This window comes from Anser brachyrhynchus (assembly GCF_964034855.1).
Source record: "Anser brachyrhynchus genome assembly, chromosome: 3".
NCBI lineage: Eukaryota > Metazoa > Chordata > Aves > Anseriformes > Anatidae > Anser > Anser brachyrhynchus.
This window is the reverse complement of record NC_137696.1, coordinates 52,102,349-52,123,959: the sequence shown is the minus strand read 5'-3', so window position 1 is coordinate 52,123,959 and position 21,611 is coordinate 52,102,349. Positions and strand designations below refer to the sequence as shown.

Sequence of the window (21,611 nt, the reverse complement as noted above, 5' to 3'; positions counted from 1 at the left end):
TTCTTTTTGACTTTCCCTCTTGCCCCAAGCACACACAAATAACAGAGCATTTTGGCTGTTCCAGCATGCCCATTGTGTTAGAGCACTTTTTTTTAATTTTTTTTATTTTTTTCACAAGCATCAGCCTGTATAGTAAGTGAGATTCATTTCATGTTACTGGAGCTGTGGAAAAAGTAAGGATGTCTCATCCATGCTATTTGGTTTTCCTCCCTTAGGAGGGCAGATCTTTCTGTTTTAAGCTGTTTTCCAAGTAGCTGGGATTCATTAACCTCTGCAGCTGCCTTTTTTGCTGGTGACTCATTGTACAGGAGCCTGAGAGATTACTGCAGACCAGACATCCAACTTTTTGACAGCTGCGACTAGAGGAGATGAATCCCACTTTAGGTAGCAGTCTCTGTTTGGTTGTTGTTGTTAGTTGGGGACACTTCCAAGCCATTCCAGCATACAGTTCTTGCTCACCATCTTTTTTAGTCCCAGACCCTAATCACAGCAAACTCTTACGAGAAACTCAGCCCCCAGAACTCCGAAGCCATGTCCTCACCCTTAGAAAACCGCATCTGCGACTCTTCATTAAAATAAATAAATAAATAAATAAAGTTGTCAGAGTTAATTCTGTGTGTGGCATGTGCTCTCTAAAGTTCTGTATTGCATTTTTATAGTTAGCCATTGCTACATGCACTAACTGAAAACTATTACAAATATCAAGTGCTTTAAAACAAGCAAGTGCCAAAAAGAAAGCTATCTTCTACATATCCCCCTTGCTGCTGGCAACCACTACGTGCCGTAACAAAGATCTCTTAAACCTTGTCTAGCTGTCTTCCACATCTCCTCCCTGATGCAGCTTTAGCTTTTCCATGCTTTTACTCAGGGTATTTTCTTCATGTTACTCCTGTTAACATATCTCTTTGAGAAACTGCTCAGGGCCGAGGCATTGGAGAGAGGTCTGTTGCTGTCAGTGCCTGAGTCCTAACCGACTGGCACTGGGTTATAAGAGTTGTGTGAGCTTCTGCAACACAGCACAGCCACCAACAGCCACTGGCAGACAAGGACTCCCTGATCTCTGACTTGTTATACTAGGTATGCTAGGGACTGATGCAGGTATTTTTTTTTTTAAGTATTATCAACTCTCTTGATGGTGGTATGTTCCCTGAGCTGACACTGAGGCTTGTAGTTTCACTCTGGTATATTGTATGCTTCATAAATATTTTGGTCTGGATGTCACAGCAGGTAACAAGAAGACTAGACGGATATTGAGATGAAACTATCTGAAATAGCACCCACCCCCCTGCGCAGGGCTGAGGTGCTCTGTCTGTCTGCGTTGCAGTCCGTGGTCCCATGTCTATCTGGACTGGGGAACTTATTACAGGATGTTGTGGCTCCCTATCTCTACCCAAAACAAAACGTGGTTTTTTTTTGTTTGTTTCAAAACAAAAATATGAGAAAACAGGTACTCAGATCTTGTCATGGGAGTGGGGCATCGGGCTACAACACAAGGCTGTAGTGTCTGGATGAAACAATGTTTGAATGGTCTGTCCTATGGTGTAGACACCATCACTGTTGTGAGTGAACGCAGACTGGTAACTAGTCCTGTAACTCTTTACAACACAAAACTGTTGAGTTTCTGACTCTTGTTCTGCGATGCAAATCCAGAATGATTCTGTTGACCTCACTTCTGGGGGTCACGGTCAGCTGCTGATTCTAAATACAACTGCAGTTGTTTGACAATTTAGGGATAAATCCCATGCTGGCAGAACAGATGGGTTTACACAGAATAGTGTAATTATTTCGGTTTTGCACTGCCAATGGATGATGTAGAGCAAACCACTCTGCCCCTTTGCTTGTTATTCTAATCAGGTTGCAGTCCATTTGATGTATAAATCCAGTCCTCCATTTATACCACAGCATATATCATTGCTGCAACTGGCCTCATATTTGTGCATATTTTTATTTATAAATATGTGTGTGCTCAAACATATACATGTGTATATTTATATATACAAAAACTCTCTCTCATACACACAAGTATATAAGAGTATAAACACCCTTGAGCTCTTGTGACCTAAAATAAAGATTTAAAAATTGGATAGAGGATATTGGATAGAGGATAAATGCAATTTTCTCTTTTTTCCTTTTTTTTTCCTCTTTTTTTTTCCCTAGAACAAGTTACATGTCCTGTATGTGAATCTGTGAATGGAGCTAAAGTAAAGCATTATTTGCAGCACAGAAAGGAAATGGTTTTGATGTATATGAATCACTACTGTCAAATTTGTACAAGTAAAATACAGTACAGTGGATGTATATACGCAGCAGCCCCCTTCATGTTTAAAACATTCTGCAGAGCTTAACAAGTGATAACCTAAGATAAAGCTACTGTTGGGTCAAAGAATGAATTAAACAAGTGTTGCCTTTAGTCTTGACATGAAAGCATTTACAGAGCCAATGTTCTAAATCTCTGCTGGCAGTATATTCAGAGGTGGCAAACGAAAGAGCACTTAAGATGCACAGGCTCTTTCAGCTATGGATTTATAATGATATTCCTGTAGAGCATTTGTAGAACACAAAAGCTGACTTGGGCAGCAAGGAAGTAATACTTCAGCTGGATATGTACGGCCTTGAGATTAGATGAGCACCTGGAAAACCTTCAAGAGTTAACGAAAGCCCAAAAACAGATCACCTTCTGGGGGACCAGTAGCAATAGCAGCTGACTTTGTGACCCTTCCCTCCCCCTTGCTGCTTTTTTTAAATTCAGACAACTCCAAGCTTTTTTCCGCTTACAAGCAAGCATACTTCCTGATTATACAAGTGACAGACTGAAAGCTCCTAAATGGGTTTCATTGGCACAACAGCTACAACCATAGATAATCCAAGAAACTGCTGCTGCTATCTCCTGAATGAATCAGCAGGAAGCAGGGAATTTACCCTCTGTGCCTGGTTGCTGAATTTGGCTGAGCAGTTTACTGTGCTGCTTTCAAGAACTGGGTGTCTGTCAGCCAAGATTCAATGTTGGTAAGACCTAGGTGGACACTCCTTCCCACAGAGCATCAGAAACCTATCATATGTTTATGACTTGCAGTTGTTCCTCAACTGGCCCCAACTCAATCCAGTTCTTTGGTGTTGATTATACTCTGCCACCTGGTCTCTCAGGTGGTATTGGAGGCATCCTTTTGTTCCTCCTTGAACCCAAAAATGTACTTTTAAGTAATTTGCATTCACTTTTGAAAACCTCAGGCACATTAAAAAACAAACAAACAAACAAAAACAAAAACAAACAAACAAAAAAACACCTCCAGAAAAACAGAGAGGCTAATACCAAACATAAAGCTCTGAAGACATTAAGAGGTAGGCAAGATTTCGGTCCTAGACAGAAGCCTTTCCTCATTATAGTTTTGTCATGTAAACTGTAGCAGACAGAGCCATAGACTAAATTGTCCTCAATCCAAATTCTGTTTTGTCATATGTCCCTCTGTTTTGAAATGATGTGTTTCAGGAGACTTCTAATAAAAAGTGAAAGTGCCTGAAATTGGAAGAAAATGGATTTAAGTGCTTTTAAGTGATAAAGTCCAAAATTGCTATCAAAATCTCCCTTCCTGACTACACTCCATCAGTGTCTGGCATTCTGTTTTCCTTTCCTTAAGCTCTAGAGATACCCAAGGTTCTGTTTCTCTGACTAAATAAAAGCACCTTTAGTTTGAGCATAGAATCACATAATCACAGAATTATTTAGGTTGGGAAAGACCTTCAAGATCATCAAATCAAACCATCAACCTGACCTACAGAATCCCATCACTAAAGCATATCCTTCAGTGCCACATGTACACGTCTCTTAAATACCACCAGGGAAAGGGACTCCACCACCTCCCTGGACAGCCCGTTCCAATGCTTTACCACTGTCTTCATGAGCATCTCCATCCTAATCAGTCTAAAACCTACACAGATGAATATTTGTCTTAGAGTACACCCCAGACAGCGGTACAGGTTCAGACACTACACAACAGAGACAGGCAACTGTGTTTTGTATGAGACCCAGCCCTTTAGGAAGCGGCAGGCATGGGAGCTATGCCCTCTATAGCCTGCCAGGGTTCAAACTGATGTGTCTGTACTATGGAAGGGAGCCCTAAGCTTGGCAAGACAAGCTACACTAAGCAGAGGCTCTCTCCGCTGGGCTTACTGCATCTATACTGAAAAAAAGAATATCAAAACTACTAGATGAGAGACAAATGTCATGGGAGGAGAGCTCAGGTAGTCAGGGCACTCACCTGCACTTCTGTAGATGCTGGGGATTCAGGCCCTCACATGCCTAGGATGACAACAGACCTGCTACCTGTGAACAAAAAATTGAATTTCACAAATCCAGCCCTTTGTGCAACCTCCCCTTTGCATCCCCAGATCTACTCACAGTGCTGTTTCATTTTATATTTGTAAATGGCTTTTAGAGTGCTTACCTGAGCAGCAGATGTTTTCCAAGTGATGAGCAGCTGCTTGTGACATCTCGTTAGCACTGCACACCTAACACCAAGGAGCTCACCTCTAGATGGTGTCAGAGCACACCCCTGCATGGTCACGTTACCGAAAGCCTGTGTATGCAAAAACTACTTGAAAGGCTGCTGCTAATATGTATTAGAGGTTAATTCCAGAAGTCAGGAAAGCTGATGTTTTGTCTGAAAACAAACAGAATATATGTTTGTACTGGAAGTTGTAAACAAGGAGGCATGCTGGGTAGGTAGCCTCAAGCTAGCAGAATTTTTTAAAAATCCTGAGACTTGTCTTTACATTATTTATAGGCTGGAGAAGATTCATTGTTTGTGAAACAACAGGCAGCCCTTGTGCTACATCTATTGACACAGTGAAACCTTCTTGGATTGAAATTTGCTTTGATATCCTGTAGAGATTTTCTCCTAAAGTCTGAGTTTCTTAAATACACTGCACTCACAGGGTGTGCGGTCGCCTATTCTCTTGTATGTGTGTTCTCTCTCTGTGCTTCATACATTGCGTACGACACTTCACAGTGAACCAAACCCCATGTGGTGGAAGAGAATTATCAAGGGTGTGTGGTATCTTTAAAGAACAATTTAGTAAAACATTGATTCTTATTAACACGAATAAAAGCAGATTTCATAAAGGCGTTAGCAAAGAGTGAAAAAACTGTTATTTACACAAGTTTGTGTGTTCTGTGTAGATCTCAGCATGAGCTAAAGATGCTACTTTTATAATATTAGCAGAAAGCAGGGAACAAAGCAATAAAGAGCACCGAAAGACTAATTCCTCCCCCATGAAAACAAGACAAAACACTGTGTCCTAAGAGGATACGCTGTACTCACTGTCAACCCTTATCCTCCACGGCAATGTGAGAGCAGACAGCAAGGCTCAGTGGGACAAAGTCCATTCCACGTAACTCCTCTGAAGTCAAAGATATTACACCAGAAATTAATACAGCCCTTATCAGACTCAAGAATGGTTTTGCATTTTATTTACTGTTATTTATTGAACTGGAGTAGCCCCTAGAGGCTCTCAGAAGGACTGCTGTCCCGTTATGCACTGAGAACTGACAGGAAAGGACAACGATGAGACACTTAGGCACTCACTTTGATTTTCCTGGGGTTTAACACCAGCTCAGGAGTCTTCTTCCTTACTTCTCTTCCAGACATCAGCTTCATGTCCTCTTTTCTAAAGTATCAATGAAGGAGATCCTCTGACAGAAAGACCCCCAAAGTTGGTGGAATTAGTCCTACACACAGGTTGCTATTGGCTGCAACACCACCAACTCATCCTCACCTGCTCCAACCAATGTCTCAGTTGCCCAAGAAAAACAATGTCCCTGCCATGTCATTGAAGGGCTTGAAGGGCTTCAGAGAAGAAGAGCTCCAAAGAGGAAAAAGAAAAAAAAAGTCAAAGTTAGCAGTACATTCAGCTGTCAGAAAAGCACTGGGATAGTCAAACAGGAACCTCAGTATTTTCCCCCTGGGTTGGAAAGAGTGATGTTTTGTCATGCGGAGCAGTTAAGAAGAGACTAATTAAAAGCTAAGAAAAAATAATAATAAAAGGAGACCCACAGAAGTACCCTCTCCAAAACAGATGTTTTAAATTGGTAGACTGCTTTTCTCTTATTTGGGGAACATCCTCCTCCTCCCCTCCCCCCCCCTTTTTTTTTCTGCAGCCTAAATGATAACATTATTAGAGAAAGTAGCTTCACTACTACATGAGCTTTATACTCTATGAAGATATCAGTACATATTGCAATGTTGGATGCTTCTGGTGAATCTAAATATAGCCCTTACCCCTGCCCATTAAACATATAGGAAGAGAGCTTCTGGTGCAGCTGGTACTGGCTATTACATCTGACTAACAGGCAGTTAAACTTGCTCACTGTTGAATCGTAAATCTACCTGTGCACAATTATAAATGGTCTGAATTTGGCTCGTCTTTCCATGGCATCATGAAGTGTTTTGTATAAGTAACATTTTCTTTTTGTAGTAGGCTTATTTTAAGGATCCTAAATCATTCTGAAAACTTCCTACAAACCCTGAAGGTCCTGCAAAATCAGTAAATGCATTTTAAATTAATCACAATGCAGTAATTGCAGGCACCATCGTTTCTATCATTGAGATACCTGGAGGTAGACGTATTGTAGTGTGTTTGAAATCCAGTGGGGGTTTGACATTACTGAGCATAGCTACTCAATTGGTTGGGAAAGGATGCACACCACAAAATTGCATGCATCAAACTGATAGCAAAGACTACTCTTGTTTTCAGAAGATAATCTTCAAGACTAAAAGTGACCTGTAACAAGAAGTCTTTCTGACTAACCCAATTTGTCTGAAACAATCAAGGGATCTTGGCAAGAATCTTAATTTTCTCCATAATCCAAAGATTGAGTCTTTTAGCACGTGGTTTTGTCCCGATCCAAAGGGATTAGGGCTTCCTAGTCACCTGCCAACATCAGTTCTGCAGAGATTTCCTCAGTGGCCTCTTCTATTGCATGTCTTTGCCTATCAATGCCTATTGAGGCTGGATGGAACTCTTGGCTGAAGATATTCAGTTACGGCAATTTAGCGCAAACTCCTCTGCTGGCTGTGACATGAGGGCCTCAGAGGGAGATGTCGAAGGCATCCCTTTGTATCTGTTTTTCTCAGTAGCAAGCCAAGGCTGGTTTCTGCTCCTCAAAGATAAGTAGTGAGAGGAAAGGATAAGACAAACTGGAATGAGAAGGAAAAAATCATCCAAGCACATCCATGGGAAGGTCATAGATAATGATGAGAAAATGTGAAGAAAAGAAGGATGTGAAGAGCACAGTCTGACTGAGCAGCCTGAATTAGTGTATCACTGCAGTAGGCCCAGTATAAATACCTAAGAGATTAAGTAGACAGAATGGATATAGAGCAATCACAGCTTTTTTTTTTTTTTTTCTTTTTTCCCCTGTAGCTTTTTCAGTTACAGAAACTTAAATTTCAAATTAGCTCACTGTCTTCCAACCTGGCTCTCTAGCAGAGGCTGTGGTCTACCATGAGCTGGTAAAGGATGCCAGGGATCACCTGTAGACTCCTTCCTGGGCACCCATATAGCGCTGAGCACAAAATTCAGGCCAGAAATTTGCCACAGGCCAAAACAGTGAGGGGGAGGTCTCTTTTAGTAGAGCCGGTAGCTCTACTTTAGTAGCTATTTAATAGAGCTGTTCTCTTTTCAGTTGTGCCCAGCAACAGGACGAGAGGCAATGGGCACAAACTGAAGCACAAGAAGTTCCAGATAAATATGAGAGGGCACTTCTTTACTGTGAGGGTGACAGAGCACTGGAACAGATTGCCGAGAGAGGCTGTGGAGTCTCCTTCTCCACAGATATTCAAAATCCACCTGGATGCCATCCTGCACAACGTGCTCTGGCTGATCCTGCTTGGCAGGGGGGGTTGGACTAGATGATCTTCAGAGGTCCCTGCCAGCCTTGGCCATTCTGTGAGTCTGTGAAAATAACACAGAAATGAAATTGCACTAACAATCATTTCTCATGTCAATCTGTGCAATGGGTGGTATTAATAGCATGCCTAATATTTTTGTTAACTCATAAAAGATGCTCTGGAGTGCTATTACTAATGATAGGGCTGCATTCTCATGTAGATAAAGCTTCAGGCCAAAAAAGATGAGTGGTGGAGTTTATGTTACATTTTGTGGAACAAAGATATAACTAGCCTTCCTTTAAGCCCCATTATAGGGCTGACTTTTTATAGGACTGATTTTTTTTTTTTTTTTTTTTTTTGGTCTTTTAGATCCAGGATACTTGGGGATACCCTTGTTTCTGCTGTCACGGTGTACTTAGTGATCTAGGGAAAACATTAAGATCCAGCTGTGAAGCTCAACTGTGGTGTGCTTGTGTAGCGTAGTGCGAGGTGCAAGTTCCCTGAAGTGGCCACTGGCAGTCAGAGAGCTAATACACAGGTGCGATGGCAAACATCAGCCTTTAAAGACAAGTTGATGGCTATGTGCTCAAAGAATGATGAAAGCTGCAAAGGTCCTCAAAGATGTCCAAAGACAGTGAGCCTCTGCCTCCAGTGGGCTCTTCTGAGACAGAAAAGTCCCTGGAAGGAGGACTGTCATAGACATGTTCTTTCTCTCTGCATCCTTTCTTCTGTTTCCCACAGAGGGGAACCTGCCCCAATATATATATATTTTTTTCATATAAACTGAGCAAAAACTAAGCATTATAGTTGAATACCCCCCTTATCCCCACCCACCACCACCACACTAATGCCTCCAATGGGCTTCAGAGTTTTTTTCAAAGACAAGCACTCAATGGGAATGAAAACCAGTTTCTTTAGTGTGTGCTTAGAACTACAGTTAGCCAAGTACTAAATAGATTTTTACAATCCTTTACTCCCATTAGCATTGAGGAGTGCTCAAAAAAAGTATTCCCAGCAGGAGGTGATACTTGGGATCTGCCTAGTTTCCAGCTCAGATGTCTCCAAATCTGTGCCAGAATTGATTTAGTGGGCCACTACAATCTGAAGTTGAGAGCAGCACCCAGTATGTATTAAAAAATAAATGTATTCTTTGGGAGTTTAAATTTTCCTTCAGCTCAGGCTGTGTAGCTAGTTTGCACAATACAATTAGCAGGATTTGTTACTGCAACAGGAGTTTGCAGTAGTGGTTCAATCAGGAGATGTGAGCCACAATCGAATCTAATTCATTTTTTCCTAACTGTATGGACTCCTCAATGCTAGTGGGAGTAAAGGATTGTAAAAATCCATTTTTTTGTCATTAAAGTAAAAGCTCTGCCTATGAATATGTACACAAAGCACCCGTTGTAAAAGAAGCAGCCATTTTACCTTGTCACTTCTGGAAAAGAATTTGACTTCCCAGAGTTAGAGAATGCAACAGAGGACGATCATGGATTTTATTCAGGATAGAATCTTCAGCAATAAAGTGGTGGGTGTAATCCTTAGAGAGAGGTTCTACCATTTTAATCGCAGCAATAGAGTGGTATGACTCTCTGTGTACGCAAGCTATAAAATAAATTTTGAGAGCCTGTTTTGAACTACGGCATTCCTGCGTTCTCACTTTATACTTTTTTTTTTTCAACCTCCACAAATTAGGATGAGTTACTGGCTGATATTAAGTTAGATGAATGCAGAATTTGCAAGCAGTGCATGCAGAGAGGGATTCGTATGTTTTGGGAGTGTGCTCTGTAACTCAGATCCACTGATTCATTTCTGACTTGTAAATAGCAAAACCATTTGTTATTCAGTTTTCACAGACAGCAAAATGTGTCAGTCTGTTACACACTGTAAGTCAGCTGTCAATAAGAACTTCTGAAACAGCCCATCTTCACTTACTGGATAGTAAATAACTACTGAAAACGAAATGCTTGCTTTGCAACTTAGCTGAGAAAAAAGAAAACAAAAACCAAATCTGAATATTAGCCCCCTCCATGGAGACTCTTTTTTGTGCTGGCATTCAACAAACTTTTTGTATATTACTTTTATTCTGGCATCATTCACTACATCACCATTAGCTTTGTGTTCTGGATAGTGTGGTTAAATTACTGTGAATGCTATAGTTAAATTATTAAAGTTGCCTTGGTTGCTAATCCAGTGCTGACTGCCTGTTACCTTGGAGTGTGTAGCTGGTTACAGTTCACTGCCTTTTGTCCCCATCTTCCCAGGGTACTATCTCTAACCAATTACCAAGTCTGATGCTTTCTTGTTGTTCTTGCTAGTTAGTAAGCAGCTCTCTTAGCTTTCCCTTTGGCATCACGGCGACAGTGCTAATGAAAAGTGCCTGGATTGGACCTGGAAAATGAAAGCTATATTTTTACCCACAGAGCAAGCACAGCTCAGTCTGCAGCACAGTAGGCTTCCCCACTTTGTTGTGTCAAACTTTGGCCAAGATGCCAAAGTGGACTAATTAATGCTAATTCTGTTGCTGTCACCTACACCCAGGGAGGTAAGCTCATACCACACAGCTGAAGTCATGCTATCAGCTTTTCTTTGTTCCCATGCAGGCCCCCTGGATTTGAACCAGCAGCCCACGACTCAAAGACTCTATAGCCTGCACAAATTCCTAGGGCTATCTACTGTCTTTGCCATGGATTGTTTCACTGGAGTCCAAAAATAAGTCGATAAACCAGTGGACAGAGCCAGCTGGGAACTGAAATTTTTGTTTGCAGGCTATTCATCATTTCAATAACTCTAGTTCCCAGTTAGAATAAAAGCTACTTGGGGAATAACTATTTCCTGCAATTACAAATTCTTAAAAAAATAAATCAGTAGAGGACCATTTAAAAATATTTTGCTCTGAATCGTTTCACTTTGGTTTTACATTCTGTGTTACAATAGTACATCTTTGATATGTCTAATAATACACAGATAATGTATAGTATTAATTTACAATACTTTAAGCAACACATCAAAATGAAATGCTCCTTCTTTATGGAAACACTGTTTTGAATTTTCACCATAAAAAGTCGAAAATCAAATTTCTGCAAAATACTTTGATTTAAATGAAGGCACATTTTTAATGGAGAGTTGTTTTTCACCAACAGCTACAGGCAATACCATGATATATTTATCTGGCATATAAGAATGAACTTTAACTTTTTTTTTTTTTTTTAAAAAAAACACATTGTCTTCCTTAACGTTGACACAATAACCATGCATACCTAGATCAGCAAAGGCTACTTACTCTATAGATCTGCAGTTTCTCTCCTTTCCATGTTATCCTCTGGCTTGATTTGGCTGGTGTCTGGCCATGCTGGATGTCAGAGCCCACACCTCCTTTCCAATCACTTTCTGTCAGGCAGAAGCACAGATGTGACCGTCCCAGTGGGCTGGCAGGGACCCTCCTGCACCGGGGCACTGAACTGGCTGGGGGAGACCGGCACTGCCTTGCAGCCCAAGAGACCTCCTTTTTGCAAGGAAATGCTTGTGCTAAAAGGTTTGTTTGTGTTTTGCAGCCCACGTAATACCTGCTTGTTACTTCCATATGCCAAGAACTCATGATCAAAGTGGAAGAGGCTTACCCTGAAGTAATTTTTCTCTATATATACATGCATACATATTTTTTAATTTGTACCTGTATGGACATATTGATATAAAATCCTCATTGTATTTAGACAGTTTCACCCACAGTTTATATTGAGGGAAAAGGTATTTTAGGGAAACCCCAACCCTTTTTGCTTTCCTAGCTAATGACGTTATTCCTTGGTATACTTAGGAAACAAAAATTGGCAGCCTCTGTCAAAACAATAAGGAGGATAACCGCAGTCTGCCAGAGCAAAGAGCACATGCCAGCCCACCCACCAACACCTCTGCTGTTTAAGGAAGCCACCCCAAAGCAGCCCATGCCAACCCAAGAGAGGAATCACTTTTCTCCTTCTCACCAGTCCACGTGCAAACTCCCTCTAGTGCAAGTTGTCTTCCTGACTCCTCCTCTTGGCAGGAGCCTCAGCTGGAGAAGATTTTGTACCAAGAGTGTCAGGCAAGCCAGGCTACTTTACTTCAGAGCTGCAGCTAACAGGAAAATTAGCAAGAGCAGAAACTTAAAGGCAGCAGACAGGTGTACTGCCTCCAGCTACCAAGACACTATCAAAGATCCACTGCTTGACATCTGTGTCCATAGGAAGTCCTCTGCTTTAGATGCTGAAGCAGATGCCAGGCCTTCTTGGATCTTTGACAAGCAAGAAGACCTTTATACTTGGCCTCTTCCTATGTCTTAGATGCACTTCCTTATCATCTTGTCTCTGCAACAATTTACTGCTTCATAAGAGGTGATAGCACCAATAAGTCTAAAAGCTCTTTGCTTTGTCTTTCTCTGTGGGCTGATTGTCATGTGAAGTCTGCTACTTTCTGCACTCTTGGCAGAGCAACTTTTGATGCTGTCAAGAGGATAGGAGCAAGAAGAGCATTTACTTGTAAAAGGGCAGGCATAGGGATTCATTTCAGAGGAAGTATTTATTTTTTCTATTCCATGGAGAAGCAGCATGCTAAAAAGGAGAGCTACGAGATACAATTGAATTAATGGTGAACAAAGTTCTTCTCAGTGACAGGCAAGAGCAAACAATACTCAGTATATAACAATATTAGATGCTACCTTGCAGTAAGCCGTTCATTCCGATCCGTACTTACAGACTAGCACCAGGTCCAGGGAGCCGTGCTCATCTCTGCAGTGAACAACAAGAAGGACTTCTTATTGGCACCAATGAGAGCACTGATCCAACATCTCCCACTAACCTACGCCAAGTCACCTCAGGCAAGGCTAAACAAGAGGTCTGCACTAGGTCTGGAGGAGGGAGGAACATTTCTCTGTCTCGCAAGAAGCACAGGCTGAACTTGATGAGAGAGGAAAATATTCCTGTCCAACAAACAAACAAACAAACAAATCACTTGGGCTTCAAACATATTTTGGCTACATTTTTACAAGAAACCTAACCTGTCATTTCAAATGGAAATTTCTTTTCATTTTTACTATTGAAAACTTGTCTTTGAAAAATGCTTATAGCTTTTTTTCCTAAGGAAATAAGATTTATAGCATCACGCTGCATCCATATCATTTTGTGTCTGCTTACATCTTTCCTTTTGAATCTCTTGCCTGAGCTCAACCAAATTTGACGAAGATAAAGAGTCCTCAGAAATAACAAAGCCTGCACAGATTTCTTGACTATCTTCAGAAGAGCCCTGGGTGGCTGTGCAGAAAGAGTGAGTGCTGCCTCTTCTTCTGGGAAGAGGCAGCAGTGCCAGTTCCCCCATTAGATTTCAAAGCATTCACACGAGAAACAGACATTATAAATATTCCAACATTTAGAGGTTTTCCTTCAGAGTTCTAAACAACAACATATTAAAATCCATAGGAAAACAACCACACTAAATCTACAGCTTACAGAACTGCTTTCCTCCTTTTCATCATACTTTTTTTGCTTTCTATCCCTAACTGTATTACAAAAACTGAAAGACACATGACATTCTCTTTTCTCCAGTTTCCTTTCTTTCTCTGCTCTTAGTTTTTCAAAACTCACCCCAGTCAGGAACAAGTTTCCAAATGGAAAAAATGTGCAAGAAGATCTGTAACTGATGTTTACTTCTTTTTTTTTTTAAATAAAAAAGCAATGTTTTTGAAAGCAGACTTAGAAAAAAATAATCTTTGACTTATGGAACCCACCCTTTTTCAGGTTAGGAAAAAGGTAAAATTTCTAGGAGAAAAAAAAAAAAAAAGAGAATTAAAATCCTTCATTTCCAAAACAAAAAAAGAGATTGTGAAAAAAGCTAATTCAAAGGTTCATTTGAATGTCTTGAAGTGAATAAAATTTTATATTTATTTTTAAGTTTTAAGCAACAAAACTGAAATGTCCAAGATCTTGGTCATTCTTTATTTCCTATATATATGCAGAAGCATCCCCTCTAATAATTTTCCTGTGATAGGCTGTTCTTTTAAAACATATGCTTATCAATGACACCTGATATATGTGACTGCAGCTTTCAATCCCTGAAGGCAGTTTGTTAAAAGTATGCAAGTTGATAATGGCTAACATGTATTTATATCTCAATTTTCAGTGCCCACAAGGCACCTAAGTCTTTCCCTATAAACAACATTTAAATAAAGTTATTGGATGCTAGTAGCTGTTTTGCCATTAACTTCTCTTGGGTCAAGAAGGCAATGAAGATTTTAATTACGCAGGTCATTTGTGAAAAGCCTTCCCAAAGCCCAGCGATGTATGTCTTGCTTATTGGAATTTTCATTTTTTTCACATATCTGAATACAAGCCAATTTTTTTTTTTTCCTGTTATGTGGACAGATGATTTGCTTTTGGATCAAGGCAAGGACTGGGATATTTAAAAAATAGTTCACCTAATTCCTGTTTGTCTGCTCTTCTGTGCGTCATTTTTTCTTTTTCTTATTTTTCATGTGAATATCTATTGTCTTAAAGATAACCTCAGTTTTCTGAGACCAGCTGATCTGGGTAGCTTGATGAGATTATTTTCCAGGAAAACAATAAAGTGCACAGTGCAAATGGAGTTGCTTTAACAGCTATCAGGACGAGATCTGCGTAAAATTTCCCCGACTGTCTCAGCTGTTCTCTCTATATGCCAAATCACAGTTTCAGATGGCTGAAATAGATTCATTTCTTCACACTTTGATTTGTCTGCTACAGATCTCTGTGCTTTGTGAAAGCTCCTTCCATAGTCTGATACAAATTCTCAAGAATTTGGATTTACAGCATAAAGTTGTAAGAAAGCAGTCAGACCGTATGCCCTATGGCTCTCACTCAGGAGGATCCCTCTCTGGTCTTGCACTGGCAGAAAAGAAAAAAAGGAAGTGAAAATAGAAATTCCTGAGTGCCAGGTATAAGCAGTTCACCTATACAGTCTGAGTATATTTCAGCCTCACAGAGTACATTATTTAGACTGTCCTTCTAGACTGCATCCCTTGGTAGCCTGCTGTGGTGCTGACCAGCCCATGATGTCCTGCATGTGTTTTTTCACTCATTTGGCCTCATCTGCACCCCTCCAACAGCATAACTTCAACACCCCAAACCACAGGGGCACTGGGGCCTCTCAGTAGGCCCCTCTTGCGGCCTACAACTCTGCACTGGTGAAATGGGCTGCATTAGCCCTCAGACCACAGAGCCTTGATCAGTCTCATGACAGCATTTACAGCTAGCTCACATTGAGTTCCAGAAAGTCTTTGAAGTTTTGCTCTGCGCTGGTGAGCACCATACTGGCTCTGAAGCAAGTGATTTTCCCAGATAGTCTTTTTTTTTTTTTCTTTTTTTTTTTTTTTCTTTTCCCCACTGTCCATGAGTTCATCAGCTCCATTTCAGATCAAGAGCCCTCAAATAGTAGTGACTTTTAATTGCTACCTAGCCATATTGGATTTGAACTGGTGACCTAGAGAAGAAAAGAGCCATTCCTGATCTCGTTACTCATCTCTTGAGTCCACCGTTCCCTGAAGAATGTGACTCATTAACTGAACTGCAATTTTGCTGACTGTATTTTTCCAAGCACTTCATAACCTACATGAAATTACAATATTTTCCCCATTCTCACTCTATGTATGTCAAATACTTATATATTTCCAGTTCTTTTGCTAGCTGGCCTCATAGGAGTTGTGTAAATGGCATTATCAAAATTGCATCTCCCTGATTCATTATTTCCAATTTTATAAAATAGCTGAGTTAGTGAAGACGCTATCAAAGGGTTTTTTAAATAAACATGCTTAATCTTCTAGAGATTAAAAGAGATAGTATGGGTGACATATAATGATTATTTTACCCAGATGCCATCAGAAATACAATGTACCAGAAAAACACATCAAACAAATAAGCACAATAGAGAGCATTTCAATGAGGAGATAATCACACTGCAGGATTTTCTTCAACACAGTGGCCTAAATATTGCCCTGTATGAAAAGGAAAATGAAAGAGGAATATATAAAAAAAGAGATTTATATCCCACAGTCTTCTTTAAAAATGAACTGCAGCTAATATCTAAACTCGTTTATTTTTAAATTACTACCTAGCATTTAAATTTGTCCAACAGGCACAAAAATAATTTAAGAAGCTAGAATAATTTAAAAAATAATTTAAGAAGCTAGAAAGAAAAAAGCAAGGTGATCAATTTCTAGCAAGATGCAAATTTTTACTGATAAAAGTAAAATGATTAAGCAATGTGTCTCTAACCAGATATCAAGAAAATTCCACCGTCTGATTATCTTAATATTTTTCACAGAAAATACATTGGTGTGTAGAAAAAACACAAGATCTGCCAGTATAGAAATTCATGGGAGACGGTGTAGATTCAACTCTGTAGAAAAGGAATTCATTTAATAAATAACAAATCCTCCTGCTATTCATTCTGGCTGCAAAGGGATGTCTGAGGCAGAATAATGCCCAATTTTCATACACCGTGCTGAGATATTAGATGTATAGATGCTATTAGGTTCTGTCCAGGTCCAGTTGGTGTAACTTATGTAAATCAACTGAAGTTAATTGAGCTATGCAGATTTACCTAGGTAGCTGTGAGAAAATCACATATACATTTATAGCATGCCTGAGAAGCCAGAAGAGGAGTATTTTAAGGCATATTGTGTTCTTTGAAGTTAGGAACCTGATTAACTCTTTCCAGCAGATGCAGCTTCTTTGTGGCTTTTCCACTGACTAAATATTTGCACTCATACTCCATAGGGCTCAAGCTTCCTGCCAGATTTTCACTGAGAGAAGATCACATTTCTACTGTGTAATTATTCTGTTAATTAAGTTTTCACATATTTCAGTCATGTGCACTGTGGCATTTCATCTGCCCCAAATCATTCTATGAAAGCAAAAAGCCAAAGTAGGAAAAAACTCAGAAATGCTACCTGGATATATGCTTTCAGTAAAAAAAAAAAAAAAAAAAAAGGTCATACCTCTTGCCAGCTGATCATCCAAAGAGCAGTCTGACTAGCACATAGCCTAACACAGTACCCAGTGTTTTCGAAATTGCCAAAGCCAAGGGTCCAAAAGACCCACAGATCACTCACAGTACTTGGGAAGGGAAGAGCTTTGCTTGTCCACTGTAAAAGACTGGTCTGGAATCCACCCCCACCCTGCCCCTTACTACCGCACAAACCCCCCAAACTCTGAAGCATTTCTGCTACAATAGCCTCAAGGGAAGCATGATTGTACTCTCACCTCCTGTAATTTTGTTTGCTTATCTGGCATTGCAATAAAAGCCTCTCCTCACACAGGAGCTCCACCACAGGTTTCTTAATAGTCACCACCTATGAGCCATAAATGCTACCTCAGCATCAGGAAAGGAGAAATAAGTGTTGGCTCAGGGTCTCAAATATCCAGATTTCCAGTGTGCAGGTGCACTTGAATAGAAAGAGGATGCAGAACCTCATAGCTTTTGGACATTACTTATTTTCATCCTCTATATGTTTAGAAAACATGAAGTAGACCAGACTTGACAAACGCTTCTTACCAGTGATGGCTGGACGATTCTTACAGAGTACTGGGTGTTTGATGTTGTCAGGCCAGATGGCTCTTGATAGCTAGTGTCTTTCTCTCCTATTAACCAGACTCAAGAGATACCTATATAAACTAGACAGAGGAATCTGGCCCGTAGGTTTAGTGTCAGAATTTGATTTTCCTGTTGTTCTGTAGCTATACAGTACAAACAGTACTTCTCAGAAGTAGTAAAATACATCAGATTCTTGTTGGCATGAAAAAAAAAATACCAGCTGTTCGATATTCAAACATGACAGTCACATATTTGCATTGACATGAATGAGAAAGGTTTCTCAGTCATTTCAATGGAGCTTGGATGAAAGAAACAGATCTAAATGTTTCTTCTACTGCTTTTTTAACACTGCCTGCAAGGTACTTTTCTGCCTTCTCTTTTTTTAGCTTATCAATATGTATTTCAGATTTTTTTTTACTTTTATGTTTAACACATCTTTTTTTAAAAGGGAGTATGATCAGTTTCTAAGGATGTTACTTAGAGGTACAGTGGTACAAAAAGGCAGCCACAGACTGGGAGGAAAGCTTTCAAAAGCCCATGGCAAATGACAGGGATGGAAAGCTGATCTTTCCATGGCAAACCTTTCCCTGGCACCTTGCAGGTTATAACCAGCTGGCGCATATTGTAGTCTTTGACGGGAGCCAAGTAGTGCTTTGGACTAGGATAGGTCTCTATTACCAGCGTGGAAGACAAGCCCAACATGGTACAGTATTACTGTCACACATCAAAATGATCATCCTGAGTTCTCCTTTTCCCTTCAGAAAGCACTTGAGCTCATTTATCTCACCCTTTTAATCAGGCACCACTTCTCTTTTGACTAAAGCTTAACCAAAGGGAAAACATGAGTACAACTGAGGAAATGAATCCTACCTGACTGAAGTCAAAGAAGAGTGGTTTTCTTCCTGATTTGAGGCAAGCAGCAGTTTGATCTTAATGATATTGTGCTATAACCTGCTCTCAAATTAGGACACTCAGAATTCTTCCACTTTTGTTTCTGCAGGTCTGCAGTAGGTGGTTAAGGTTTGGAATATGATTAGCAAGCTGTTCAAAAATACAAAGCTAAGAATAAAAGAGGCAATTAAGGTTACATTCAGGTAAGTGTGCTACTCTCTAAAATAGCAAGAAATCAAATAATTATACAGTTCAAGGATAATACATAATGGTGTCTCCCCTGAGAATCTTCAGTTCATCTCCTGGTCCTTACTTCTAATTAATCCTTCAATCCTTTTGTAGGTTAATACAATTAACAATAGCGATAAACCCTCTGTAGTGTTAAATCAATTGGATTTGCAGAACTTGCTTTTCCTTACTATGACCAGCAGGGGTCCGAGGAAACCCTGCCGCCCTCTTAAACCTTAATTCTAGCATCAGCCAATGCCACACACTCAAACGCATCCTTTTAACTGCACCGAGGGTACTGAAGAGGGGAAAACAGATTAGTTCAATATTTCCTTAAATGAACATTACACAAATCATGTTTGAACCCCCCTGCCACCACACACACATCTTTTAAATAGTACTACAACTATCCAAAACTCATACTGCCAACACATCCTGAAAGGCACAGAATATTCTTGCAAAAACTTAACTTTAGATTTATAACAAAAAATGAATGTATATATAAATAATGTTTTCCCCACAGCACTTAAAGAGGGAAAGGTTCGGCAGGGTGAGACTGCATGTGGTATAGGACATTTATTTCTTTTCTCATCCTTATTTTTCCAGGTCTTTCCAGCTGGATATGAAACAGCAGTACATAGATGCTGCTCTCCCTGCCACTGGATCTTTCCTTATATGCTCGTTAGCTTTATGAGTTACATATTACACTTGCATATTTAGCTATGAAAATTAACTGTGAAAATTTAGATTTTGCTTTTAACCACCTACATATATATATATATATACATATATATAGTCAGGACCTGGTCTAGTTTTTTTTCCTTATCACAGACGAACCGTATATGTAATATTGGGTCCCATCCTCCCTTTCATAACTCCCTTTTATGTTTCTGCTCCTTCCATACTAACTGGGTTGTCCAGTCCTTCAGGGTCACACCTGACATCTCAATGGAGAATCTCAAACAGCAACTTACTGGTAATAGGTCCTTAGGTCCTTTAGTTTCCAATGTCCTACTGACCTCAGCACCACTGATGAACCATTTTGCCTTTCCACCAGCTCTTAGATGTTCACAGCCCCCTGGATCATGTCCTTCACTTCTAGATAACTTCTTGCAGGTGAGTATGCACCTCCAATTGAATCCATCTCCCATCAACAAGAGACAGAAGGAGAACTACTGATGGAGTACCTCTCTGAGACTCATATTTCCCCAAAAGAGACTGGTATTGTAACTGCCCCCTGCAAACTGCCCTGTCTTGGGGAGTCTGAAGACCTGCACTCAGCAGTAGGTGTTACTTATTCCCCTTTCTGCAGAATCTCAGAAGGTTTCTAATTGGATGGTTTGGTTTTGCTGGCCCATGGAGAATCTGTTTGTTTGTTTGTGTGAGTTTCTCTCTATATATGCATACAATAAAAACAGCAGAATGACACTAGCTATTCTTAGTTAAGAATTGGTTATGGAATATAAACGCTGAAAATTCAGAAGGAAAAGAGACATTTTTTAAGGGTTTTTGATTATCTATATCCCCACTGTCCCCTATCACTGTGTCCAGCTTTCTGTGGTTTCTTTCTCTATTTTCAAAAACATCTGTAGAGCAGTGAAGGACTTACGAGGTAACAACCTTCATCTGTGTGGTTATACATTCAAATGTGACTGCAGAGTAGAAGCCTGAAATGAAAGGGCTTATTAATAACATTTTTTATTCATACAGAAGTAAGAAAAGGCTTCGTCTGTTCATCCCTTGATTGTCTTTTTCTTTTCAATTACCTTTCCTAAAAGGAAGTTTAATGTTGTCTCTGGATTCCTGCAGGTCTCCAGTCTAAAAGAAAAGGAAAGAAAACCAAACAAAACACTTTCATCTTCAGGTAGGTTTTCCTGTGACTTTTTCCCCATTGTTTTTTCTCTTTGCTAAAAGAGCATCTGGTATATACTAACTTGAATTTAGAAAAGTTTATATTTGTGGGGGCCAACAGGGCTCATGTCTCCTCTTCTGGTGACACTCCCCCACACTGGCCACCTAAACCCATGACATTTCCCCAGTCTGGGACCTCAAAGGTACCTGACACCTGTACTTACCAAACAGGAGACTGGACCCTAATTCTTCCCTCTCACATTGCTCCTTCTCCTCCTGCCTCCACCAGCCTCCATGGTTTATGGTCTTAAATCTCCAGTGGATTGTGCCCTGTAGAATCCTCATAGATCTCGTGTTGCTGCAGTCCTGATTGCACCCCATCTTCTTCTGTGCTGGGGCAAAACAGTCCATAATTTGTGAGGCTTTCACAATGAGATGAGGGTTTGTAAACTCAGTGAAACCTAATTTGAAATTGTAATGCAACCTCCTACCAGAATACAGCAGCAACATGCCCAACCTACTCAAATTTACTTTCCAATCAGCCTGTGTGCAAGACTATTCTATAAAAACAGTTCAGCAGGATGTAGAAACTTTCCAGTGAAGTAGGTCATACACTTCAGGACCCATTGAGAATGTAAGGTGCCCCAAAATCTAATATAAATGAATATCAAATCTTCATGATTCTTGGGCCTTGGCTAGTGTCTAAAGGAGATTTGAGCAGAAAGAGAGGAGTACTTCCAGACAGGTCTGTACAGATAGTAAATGATCCTTGACCCATCATTTCAAACTGAATTTCTAGCCCAGGGCAGAACTTTCTGGCAGTACGCAGAGAGACATCTCACAGTACTGTGACACTGAAATAGATCATCAACATTAATTAAATTATCTTTACAGTATTTCTTGTCTAGATTTACTGTTTGTATGGAATTGACATTAATACTAGTTTATACATATATTACAGCAGATCATCTATATTTCTATTTCAGCTTAGTGACAAAGTCCAAATAGTGGAGTTTGTTGAATACTAATTAACACTAGCCCCCAGCACAAAGCACAGTTTTTTTTTCTTTCTTAACAAAAACAAAACAAAATGTAAACAATATGGTGTTTGACTGGTATAAGAGGAAATGGCACTTTTTTTTTTCTTTTTTTTCTTTTTAATTG

At 40.0% G+C, this 21,611-nt stretch overlaps 1 protein-coding gene and 1 long non-coding RNA gene across 12 annotated transcripts in view; one reads left to right on the top strand and one right to left on the bottom strand.

The window, feature by feature from the left end:
• LOC308191886 overlaps nucleotides 1–18,478 on the bottom strand; it is a 34,669-nt gene extending 16,191 nt beyond the window's left edge. The window contains exons 1-7 of one of the 6 annotated variants that reach the window (XR_013948353.1): nucleotides 11,864–18,478; nucleotides 11,167–11,273; nucleotides 6,928–7,950; nucleotides 5,773–5,859; nucleotides 5,583–5,689; nucleotides 4,443–5,397; nucleotides 4,257–4,321 (exon numbers count right to left, since the gene is read on the bottom strand). This is a non-coding gene — a long non-coding RNA (uncharacterized lncRNA). Of the gene's footprint in view, nucleotides 1–4,256; nucleotides 4,322–4,442; nucleotides 7,951–11,166; nucleotides 11,274–11,863 lie in introns of all 6 variants that reach the window. The other 5 variants (XR_013948350.1, XR_013948351.1, XR_013948349.1 and 2 more) reach the window with 5 other exon arrangements.
• The window catches only part of LOC308191879 (uncharacterized protein), a 109,347-nt gene that overhangs the window by 62,664 nt on the left and 25,072 nt on the right, over nucleotides 1–21,611 (top strand). For 4 of the 6 annotated variants that reach the window (XR_013948329.1, XR_013948330.1, XR_013948331.1 and 1 more), the window contains exon 2: nucleotides 18,478–20,460. Coding sequence is in view for 1 of the 6 variants with exons in the window: in XM_080584800.1 (XP_080440926.1) it covers nucleotides 19,545–19,712; nucleotides 20,406–20,460 (223 nt within the window). In the remaining 5 variants the exon portion in view is untranslated. The remainder of the gene's footprint in view (nucleotides 1–18,477; nucleotides 20,461–21,611) is intronic. The other 2 variants (XR_013948328.1, XM_080584800.1) reach the window with 2 other exon arrangements.